The 10,863-nt window shown below is 41.6% G+C and overlaps 2 protein-coding genes across 2 annotated transcripts; both read right to left on the reverse strand.

Moving 5' to 3' along the window:
* Positions 1 to 26: 26 nt before the first annotated feature.
* LOC18019770 (brefeldin A-inhibited guanine nucleotide-exchange protein 2) lies at positions 27 to 6,867 on the reverse strand. The gene is made up of 11 exons (XM_006402471.2): positions 5,690 to 6,867; positions 5,246 to 5,563; positions 4,807 to 5,152; positions 4,282 to 4,704; positions 3,888 to 4,180; positions 3,447 to 3,720; positions 2,701 to 3,200; positions 2,293 to 2,614; positions 1,815 to 2,196; positions 1,003 to 1,697; positions 27 to 807 (listed from the first exon to the last, which is right to left on the reverse strand). The coding sequence occupies exons 1-11, from the start codon at positions 6,865 to 6,867 to the stop codon at positions 187 to 189; spliced, it is 5,352 nt and encodes a 1,783-aa protein (XP_006402534.1). The 3' UTR covers positions 27 to 186.
* Positions 6,868 to 7,782: 915 nt separating this feature from the next.
* On the reverse strand, positions 7,783 to 10,029 carry LOC18019771. The gene has a single exon (XM_006402472.2). It carries the CDS (start codon positions 9,939 to 9,941, stop codon positions 7,995 to 7,997), a length of 1,947 nt encoding a protein of 648 aa, XP_006402535.1. The 5' UTR covers positions 9,942 to 10,029; the 3' UTR covers positions 7,783 to 7,994.
* Between the last annotated feature and the right edge of the window lie 834 nt (positions 10,030 to 10,863).

A 10,863-nucleotide genomic window follows, 5' to 3' on the forward strand; every position in this document is an offset into this window, starting at 1 on the left:
GTCGTATAGTTGGAAGCCAACATAAATGATAAAAGAGAAGTTTGTAATTACTGGGCCTACGAGGACTTAAACACATCAAGTCCATTAGGCGAGTTTTATAATTGAACCGATGATTTAAAGAGAGAGCTCTATAAAGACAAGCCGAAATAAAAGATTGACAGGCAACAAAAAAAAAAGCACCAAAAATCAGCACCATTGGAGTAAAACTGGGCCAACTGATAAGCCCAGCATGTCGGCAAGAGCAGTCTGAACCTCAGTAGAGCCGTGTTCGCAGCTAATCAAGCTAGCCAGAAGTGGAAACAGACATTTCAGGTTCTTCTCAAATGATGCCTCTTCCAATGTACAAATTGCTTGAAGTGTTGCAACTATCAGAGGAGCTCTTGCTGCTAACTCCCTTCGTTTTCCTGATCCCAGAGGTATTCTCCATCGGTACTCGCTAGCTCGTGATGATTCTGATTGTTGTTTTTTCACAGAAGAAGAAGTCTCGATGTAGAAGTTGAGAACTTCTTGACAGATTTTAACTAGAAACGATTCTATTTCCTCTTCTTCTTCTGATTCTCTGTTTTTGTCTGTAACGAGATTCTGTAAGAATGTGAGGCAGATTTGGTAAGACTCGTTTTCCAGACGAAGAAGTGGAGGATCTTGCATCTGTGTCATGGGTCCTAGTTCTTGTAGTCTTGAACGGAGTACCGAGTTGCTGTTTACGCTGTGAGCATGTAACGCTACACCGTGCAATGCGTCGAACAGGACTAATGTGCTTTTCGCTGAAAGCTGAGGTCTGTACATGTTGTAAATCTCCATCACAGCCTGAAATAAGAAACATTACAACAAATTACAATCATACTAATTCATGTTCATGTTTGGCTATTGAGTTTACAACTTACAATTCATTTTGATTAAAACAGTTCTCTAAGGGTTGTGGGTTCATTTAGAAGAACATACAGTACAATTATAACATGTAAACATAAAAAGGAAAACGCAAATGCCTGAAGAGGAACTGACCTGAATCAACAAAAGCTGAACAGCGGCTCGGCACTTAGCATCAGAGATAGCGGCATAAAGACGAATTGCTGTTCTCTGACTCTCTCCATTACTATCCGAGCCAATTGAAGCAACAGACTCCGCATTACTGTTCTGAATGCTGTGAGCATTTCTCTGGCTTCTCTCCACATATTCTTCGCTGAGGAAATAAGAAAAATCTGGGCAAGTCGTCTTCGCCGATTCTTTTAAAGACGACACTACTTCTAACCATTTTTCTTCAGAAAACAAGCCACCAGCATCACTCATAAGACGAACAAACGCAGCGATACCAATCCCTGCAAGGCTCTGGTGAGGTCTCTTTATGAAGCTCACAAGAAGCATTAGTACTTTCTTTAGAAGTGGACTCACTGTACTGTAAAATTTTACAAAGAGATCCACTACAAGCTGTAGTGCTAATGTGCAAGTCTCATAGAGCCAGGCATCATGGTCAAGCTCATCCACATCACCATAACTTCCTTGATCTGCAGACTCGTCTTCGCCAGATGGATCAATAGAATGTCGTACATAGTCAAATATAGGAAATAACACAGATTCGAATACTTTTTCCCATAATGGCAGAGAAAATAAGTGGCCGTGGTTGCGTAAGGTATCGAACAGAATCTGTAGTGCACTTTTCCTGATTTCTGGTCTTGGATCGAAACTAAGCTCTGATAAGCCTGCAAATTAGACATAGGAAGGTGAAACACATGAATAAGAATTTTTAACTCAGCTAGCACATGCGAAAAAGGTAGTTTTAAAATGTCTAACGTAGAGACTATTCAATAATGTTATACCTGCTAGTAAAGGAAACCAAAAGTATAGCTGATTATTGCTGTTTACAAACTCTCCGTTCTCTTGTTTCGCGCTTTTTCCTGTGTGGAGAGAGGACTGAGGAATCTTTCCAGAAGTTTCCTTGTCTTTATTCGTTGATGGTGATTTAAGATCTCCTTCTGCAAGCTTTGTTGCACAGTACCGGAGGAAAGCTATGGAACTGAGGCTGATATCCTTGCTAAATCTGTTATTGGTGAATGCAACAAGGCAATTCACACAATCTGTAAAAGTGGTGGTTTCTGTCTCAGTGATGTATGGGAAATATTCTCGAATAATCTTCTCGATAATTTCAAAGGACAAAAGTACAATATTCTTGTGGTCGTCATATGCCGCTGTGGTGAAAACCTGCAATAAAATAAAAAAACACACTGTGAGATTACATAAGTAAACAAAAACTTCTTAAATAACTGTGGTTACCAGAGAAATAGAATAAATGCCTACCATGAACATGCTTTTCCATCCGGACTTAACATTATTTACACGCGACAACACCATCTGAGAAACACATCGGATGATAAGTTCTCTGATTTCAACATCATTACTTCTACGCATAACTATGACAAAGGGTGTCATAAATTCGTTCTGGAAGTTGTAATTAGCCAACTCCTCCCGTTCCAGGAATTTCATTGACAACTGGCGCAAAGAATCCATTGCAAAAATTGCAATAGAAAGATTCTCCGAGCATCCAATGGTTACAAAGAAACCCGATAGCACTTGCCAGATGCTTGACCAAACAAGCCTTATGCGGTTCATGTTATAATGCCTGTCACAAATTACGAATAGAAGATGTCAGGCTATATACTCCAAAATGCTAAGGAAAAGAAAGGATAGAAACTAGGCGGTTCTTACGCTATCTCAACAATCTTTGTGAGGCTAAAAACGCGTGGATTAGACGGAGACCGCAACTCATCAAGAGAGACTTTGCAGAGAGCTTTAACAAAGTCTATTATAGCTTCACTGTTCAGATTCTGACTCTGTGCGAATATCAGATTCATTTCACCAACCTGCTCCAACAAGTTCAAATTAGAGACTATACTGCTCATCTGTTCTTGTCTCACGTTCCTAGAACCTTTTCCGCCAAGACTCATGCTGTCATATGAACCCCTCAACACACCTGTAGCTGCATATTGGTTTTTCCCAGGACCCTTCTTTTTCAGAACAGGAAGTACATTTTGTTTCGGTTGCTTTGATTTCTCTGACTCATTTTGGTTGGAAGCAAAAAAAGCGGCATCTGGAGGAGCACCTTCTCCCAGAAGATGTAGTTGCTCAAAACGGGAAACACAGGTTAGTATATGCTCCCAGGCATCTTGCAAATAGTTGCCCTCTTCATCAGCAAGTCTGAGAATCGCCTGGAAAACAACCAATGTTAATTGGGACCCAGAAAAATTTATAGGGGAACAAGGGACAGTGAGAGCAGGAAGGAGATGCTATCGCCATAAAAGTAACACAAGGAATAGACAGAGTACGAGGTAAGATGAGGAAGAGATATCCAAGATACATAACATGTTTTCCGGTAAAGCAAGGTAGGGGGACGATAAGGGGGCTACTAAAATTTAAAAACAATAGTACGTAATAGTTAATGAAGTAATAGTAACCTTAATGGCTTCTATATTTTTCTGCTTGATATCAGCTGGGGAGTGGAGTGAAGTGAACTTCGCTAGTGAAGTCACAAAAGCATCTCTATGGGTCTTCATTGACATCAACGAAGTTGCATGGATAGCATGGTGGAAGCCTTCAAGACATAGGTTGATCACTATCAAATCATCACTCTGGTCTAGTGGCACACTGAATCCAGCAAGCATAGGAGCCCAACAAGCCTCAATCATAAATCTGAGAATAACCACATCTGTTGCAGGATAGTAGGTTGACCTGCAATCACAAAGTAAATTGGAATACTGCATCAGTTAAAAGATGCCTAAAGGATGGAAACAGTTCAGGAGAGTAGATCCGAGTTGCATTGACTATGTTGTGTTACAGAGCCATGATGGAAAAGGTTGTTAACAACTTTTAGTACAAGGAAGAGTGAATGATCTTACTCCGATTTACGAGCTTTTTTGTTAAATTGCTCCTGCATGTGCTTCATCAAATCATCACTTGTTTCCACATATGACTCTCCCCCCTGCTTACGAATCACTATGTTTAATATACCATCCAAACCAAGCATTCTGTTTGAGTTTGTGGATTGTTTATGTTGCAAAGGTAAATCATCTTCTTTCATCTTTATCTCTTTCTTTGTTATCCTTTCATACAGCGATCTCATGTAGTCCGCAGGTAAATCTTTTCCGTCATCTATTCCACGATTGTTTCTAATAAAGTCATCGGCAGACATCTATATGTTCCAAAAAGAAAAGAAACGGACAAAGAACCTCATCATTATTCGACCTCAAACTTCCATAACTGTGTTTAACATAGATAATGAATGAAACGAACCTTGTTCTTCACCATGGGGTTGTGGGCATCAGTGTTGAGCATGATCACAGAATATGCAAGAACATAAGCTGTGTCTGCGCTAGTGAACACCTTAGGATTACATTTGCAGTAACGTTCAGCAAACTTTTCCGTGATTCGGTCAATCTTTTGTGCTTCTCCTGGCAGCCTAAAACCTTCAAGAAAGGTTCTTATTGCCTCATCAAATTCCATCTCTTGGAAATCAAAAGAATCCACATACGCATGCATCACCTTGAAATGTAACTCTTCTCTTTCTCCAAGATAATCGCCTATCATAGTTTTATTTAACCCTGACGCATCTTTGAGAAAAGCTGCTATTTCTTCAGGAGACTCACCCACCTTACCCGCATTGATGAGAAACCCGATGCCTTTTGTTGGCTTCCGATTAAAAAGAGAAATACCTTCCTGGGACAAACATTTAAATTAAAATTAACGAGAACAGGACAATAATCGGATGTCACTCTTCTAAATTATCTGCCAAGTACCCAAACATCTGTACATTCTTACCTGAAGTTCGAGCTTGTAAGCCCGGCGCTGCTCGATGGCCAGAGCATCAGACGTACCTCCTGAAGATTCAGAATGAGTATCTGATCCGTCAGCAGATTCATCAGCGGTTCCATTTGCCAACTGGGGACTTGCAGATCCCAGATCGATCTCAAGTGCTTCAGATTTATTCAACGAATTAGAAATTGGCAGCCGCAACTGCTTGTTCAACCAATCTCCCATTGATTTCAATATGGCTACTAAGCACTTCATGGCTTCAAGTTTCATAGCTGCCTCCTGAGGTGGCAACAGCGTTGAAGCTGTAGCAGGAGGAGCCCCTTGAGCCGTTTTAAGGAGACCATTGACCATCCTATCATACAGAGAAAACATAAATTACGCAAATAACTTTCACCTCATCAAAACTAAAACTCTGAACAACGATGCATTAAGGGACACAACATACCTCTCAAATATGTTTGATGAATTGACATCACAATCGTAGTTCAAGAATATATCAACTAGAATTTGTGAATCTAAACAAAGCTTGTCAAGAAACCGAAGAACAATCATCTTCTGTTGCAAATTAGGTTGGGCAACATTCTCCACGACTCTAAGTACGATCATGGGGAAAAAAACTCCAATTTCCGCTTTTAATCCAGCCCGAAATCTTGCAACCAGACTGATGAAAATAGAGCAAGAAAGCTGGAAGATAATCATAAGGGTAGAAGCGCTGTTCTTCAACAACGACAAGCACAAATATTGCTTGATAGCACCTAGAAACCTGTTCAACAGAGATGACAATTCATCAGTACAATAGGAATCTGAATTAAGAGCACCTAGAATTCGCTCTTACATTCTCAAACAAGAGCAAATGAGGTATGCAAACATTTTAGTTACAGGAAGATACCTTTCGCTTGTCCTAAAGACAGCTCCAGCATTTTCCAACAAGATCTTCAACAGCTCAAGAGCCAGAATCTTCCCTCTCATTGACTGTGGATCTGTCGAAGACTCCTTTGGAGCCGTCTTCATGGACAGCTTACAAAGCGCCCTGAATACCAAGAAGGCATCTCTCCGCAGCTTATTCTCTATCTGAACCTCCATATCATCATCTCTATCAGCTTCGCCGTCTGCTAGCTCTCCCTTCCTTCCCTCTAGAGCCGACTTGTACATACTGATCTCCCAATACTTAGCGTCCAACATATCCTTATCAGTGGAGTCCAACAAATCCGTTGGATTCGTAGTCTCCACTGTGGTAGTCCCCAATGACGCATCTTGGCCTACTGATCCTGACATTGTCGGGTTCAACACGCCGTCGATATCCTGCATGATTTTGGTGATGAAACCCTGAACGAACTGCGTCATTGTCCCATCCGCATCTGATTTTTCAATCGGCTGCATGAGCTCAGCCACTACGATCGGCTGAATTGGGACCGTTGACGAATCCGCCTCCATTCTCCGAAATACAATCACCAGTATCTGGATCAGGGAAGCCTTGGCAGTCGTCTGATTCACCACGTTTTTGCTTCCCAAGTAAATGTCGTAGCAAGTACGTACAATCAGGAGCAAGCAATCGCCATGGATCCTCAGCGAGATGGAGTTGATTGCGGATAACAGAGTCTTAAGCACAGGTAATTCAATGGCTTCGTCTCCTAAATCATGGCATTTACAAACGCACTCAATCAATTTAAAAAGAAGGAGGGACTCCGCTCCACCGGAGGGGTCCGATTCACCACGAATGTAGCCATGCGCGATAAGTTTCTGAATGCAATCGACAGCTGGTTCGACGATCTTCGCGAGGCCAGTGCCACAGGCATTGATCAATGGGCTGAAGATGAATTCAGAATCGGCGAGCGAGTACTCGATCGAACCACCATCGTTAAGTGGACCGGGAACAGAGGATTCAGGCTCGGGGTCAGCAGATGAAGACGGAGGTGGTGATTTCTGCGGCGAATTTAGCCGCTCGATAACAGCTTTGCATTCGGTAGCGAGCTTCGAGTGTTTCCGCCACGACGCGTTCTTGACGATCTTCTCTAGAGCTGGTGTCACGACTCGACTCAATCGGGAATCGGCTTCCGAGGAAGCCATTCCCAGTTTCACGGCGAGCTCAGCGACTCAACCTTAGACAGATCTGGAACCACGCGAAATGAACAGACACGGGGAAGAAATAGCCTCTTCACCGAGTTGCGTCGGAGCTCTGACGTCGGATCCACGACGACGAGTTGGTTCAGCGTGTCTGACTCAAACCGCTGCAAAAGAAATTGTGCAGGGTACAGAGCAAAGAGGTAGATGAGACGGAAAACTTCAGATCGCGTCGTAGTTTGATTTTTCTGCCATCGAAATGAAAAATAAAAATTCGCATTGACATGACTAAAATACCCTTCAGTTGACACTGGACTTGGAGGGCCACTTGTAGTAATTTGAGGGAGATCCCGACACCAATTTGGACATTTTACAATTCGGCGTTTCTAAGCTGTTGACCGCCGGGATATTCGTAGCCTGTTCCCGGTCTGGTGTACTTATATTTTTAAAACGGCACAAAACCATACGTATTATTATCTTACACATTCACATTCAAATTTATAAACTTATAAAGTTAAGGGATGGCTAATGTTAACCGACTAAATTAATTCATAATCTTGGACAAGTTAAAGTTAATAGAACCTCGTTTCTGATCCAACCAAACATAATGAAATTTCGACCCTAATTAGTTCCCTCAATTATGCGGCATAAGTAATGCCCTGAATTAACTCTGTCACTGTCCAGAAAAATAGTAGCAACACATTTACAAATCTATTCATTAGAGCAGGTTCGACTAAACCTGCATCAATGTTCAACAGTTTGGAAAAAAGCAAATATTCTACAAGAATCTCACAATATCAAGAACGAGGCTTGTTCCAGGTCATTTCCGAGAAACCATAAGACGTATATATACAAATAATTTGGGAGCGAAAGATGATCATTTATACAATAATCTTGGTTGAATAAACTAACAATGTTATATATGCAGAGAAACAATCTGGGTTTCACTTTACATAACCACATAACAAAGAAACCCCCTACAACATACAAACAAACAAAAACCCCCTGAAGCCGTGTTATAGAATACACAAATATACAATCTGATCCCCAGTCATAAATTGGGGATTGATATGCATAACAAGATGTGTGAGATAGAGTTAGAAACTGGTTACAATGAGAACCTTACCGTGTTTCTACAAAATCTCCCCGTGTCTGAATCCATTGTCTTCACAGTCCGTGTTTGAATCCAAACCACATGGAGAATCATACCATTTGGAGTTTTCTTGATAGAAGCTATCGACTTGTATTCCAACTAGCCCTACATCTGTTACTAAACCTTCATTGTGTCTCATCGGTTTTGTTAGCTTAGAATCTTCACAATTCAGAATGCTCTTCTCATCAAAGTCATTGCACTTTAACCATTTCTCAGGCTTACATGTTTCAGACAAGAGATCCTTTGGACTTCTACACCCTGATGGTGGCCGTATCTGTTCCCAAGGAACAACATCATCAAGGCTCCTCCCAAAACTGTCCTCATCATCTTCAATAAGTTTTGCATCCTTCCCATCTCCATATAGATGCTCATGGTGATGGTCACTCCAATGTGCTAAATCGTTATCTCCAACAAGTATTTCGTCGGAGTGTGCCTTGTCAGAAAGCAAGCCCGTTGTTCCCGCAACACCCTCATCACCGATATTCCTGATCTTGTTGAGCATCTCATACAACTCTCTGGACACTGAACCCAACATCTCTTGTGGAATCTTCCCAATCTTTCCTTCTAGAGTGCCAAGTTCACTCCTTAGTTCCTGCACCTGATGCAAGACAGCAAAATGCATATCTCCACCATCCTCCTTCCCAATCAATCCAATCCCTTCATTTTCTAAGTCTTCCCTCACTCCATAAACTGTATCCTGATCCACCAAAAACCCCTTATGACCAACAACCCGATGCATGATTCTCGCATTTCCGTCCATTGCCCCAGGCTCGTGTCCGGAATGGACAGCGTAAAGCTTAAAAACTGCTGTTCCTTCTTCCTGATATACAAAAGTTTTGTCCTTTTCATTGTAGTTAGTAATGGGCACAATAGCTCTAATCCTAAAGCCACAACCGCATCTCTTTGATTGATAAGGCTCCCTCTTCAGAATCCTAGACTTCTTTATTGAGGCAGGCTCTCCAGCTCTATGACAAGCATAATCCTTAACCTCTGCCATAAATGGCTTATACCTAATATACTTTTGCCTAATGCAGAGCACAACCTTATGCTTAGCAGCCAATTGCTGCAACCTATCGGGAACATCCTTGGCAGGCACATCAAAAGACTCTGTATACTCAAATCGACGCCGTTTGTTCCTCGAACCAGAACCAGTGACAGCATTGCAGATAGCGCATGCCGCTACACAAACCCTAATAAAGCTCTCGGGAATCCCATAGAGCTTAGCACCCACGGTCCAGACTTGCTTAATCCGCTCAATAGTCTCTTTAGGCCCTAGGTGTTTCAAATCACCATCACCGTGGAATCCCATGACTATATCTTGCCACTGGTTAATGTGGGAGACGAATTGCTGGGGATTGTTTTTAAAGCAGAGAAATTCGTTACCGGAGGCTGGATCGAGGCGTGCGGTGAGCTTGTCTTGGATCCGTTTCCAGGCCGTGAGGTACGCCGTGTCTTCGTTTCGATCCTTCCAGACGGAGCGCCATGACTTGAGGACGGACCTTGGCGTGGCGATGCGGATCTCCGCCGGCGTAGCGAGACGGCCTTCTCGGAGACATCGGATCATGAGAGAGTGAGAATCTGCGTTGAATGTGTAGAACTGAGATGAGATATGAGGCTCGGGGCTGATAAAAGTATCAGCTCTTCCTTCCCTCAAAACCCTAGGGTTTGACGAAGCAGCAATTTTGGGGGTTTCGGCACGGGGATGAGACGCATCGTCTTGTTCGTCGGAGGAGTGATCCGGGGAGTCTCCGGATGTAGAGGAACGGAAGAGAACGAATTCCGGTAGAGAAAACGCGGGATCGTCTTCGGGATTGTGGTGGGGGTGGTGGTCGTGTTGGTGAATGGACGGTTGCGATCGAAGGATTGTGTCTGTCGGGCCAAGATCATGATGGTGGAACAGATCTTCTTCGGTTTTGTGAGGATTCATTAGGAGGATGAAGAAGAAGCAGAGGAAGAAGATGGAGGCGACGATGGAGAGAGAGAGAGAGAAAAAGAAGGATTTTTGAGTAATTTTATGTGTTTTTTTGTTTTATTTAAGTTTTTCAATTATTTGGCATTTTAAGAAGCGCAGGCTTGGTCTGACAGAACTGATAAGTCCGAAGGGCATTTTATTTTTATTTTATTATATCTCGTGTCTTTTTTTTCTTTTTCTTTTCTAAGTCTTCTCGTCTTCTTCCTCTCAATTTCTGTTTCCACATAAATGGTCTTTCCTTCTTATTTTCATAAATATCAGAATGGTTCGTCTGTCTTTTTTCCTGAGCTCTTCTCGTTTTTTGGTATCCAAACTCCTGATAATTTTTATGAACTATGAATTATAAGTTGTGGGTAGTAACCTCCAACCGCAAGGATAAAAGAGATACCGCTTCCTTTGTATTTGTTAACATTACAAACGCAGTAACAAATAATAAAGCTTGTTTTTATGATATGCTGAGTGGAGTTAAAAGTTAAATCTCACAAACAACTGAAAATGCATACTTGCAAGTTGCAACAACAAAAAATAAAGAACAAATCTAACTTGTTATTGGAAGCAAAATTAAGTTATCATTTGTTATTAATTTATCTAAATCATGTACCTTATTGTAACCTGATTGGAATGCGTTTTATACATATCAAACTGATGTATTTGCATACTTTTACAAACCGAAATCTAGGTTAATCACTTGATACATGAAAATCTAAAGTTTTAACCATGTCGAACATCCAAAAATACTTTAGGCTTAAGGATAACGTTTATTCGACGATATAAAGTTCTAAACATAATTTTCTAAAGGGTTATGCTAACAAACTAACAATTACGTATTTACATAAAACGAACGCTACATTTACAACTCCACATTATCTGTCCACTT

This window comes from Eutrema salsugineum, unplaced genomic scaffold (assembly GCF_000478725.1).
Source record: "Eutrema salsugineum unplaced genomic scaffold, Eutsalg1_0 scaffold_19, whole genome shotgun sequence".
NCBI lineage: Eukaryota > Viridiplantae > Streptophyta > Magnoliopsida > Brassicales > Brassicaceae > Eutrema > Eutrema salsugineum.

Bases quoted from the DNA above. Each gene is read 5' to 3' on its own strand.
- LOC18019770 (XM_006402471.2), bottom strand. From the start codon at position 6,867: ATGGCTTCCTCGGAAGCCGATTCCCGATTGAGTCGAGTCGTGACACCA. The intron at 4,181-4,281 runs GTTCGTTTCATT...TGGAACATATAG, and splicing joins ACCCCATGGTGAAGAACAAG to ATGTCTGCCGATGACTTTAT. The intron at 2,615-2,700 runs GTAAGAACCGCC...AATTTGTGACAG, and splicing joins ACAAAGATTGTTGAGATAGC to GCATTATAACATGAACCGCA.
- LOC18019771 (XM_006402472.2), bottom strand. From the start codon at position 9,941: ATGAATCCTCACAAAACCGAAGAAGATCTGTTCCACCATCATGATCTT.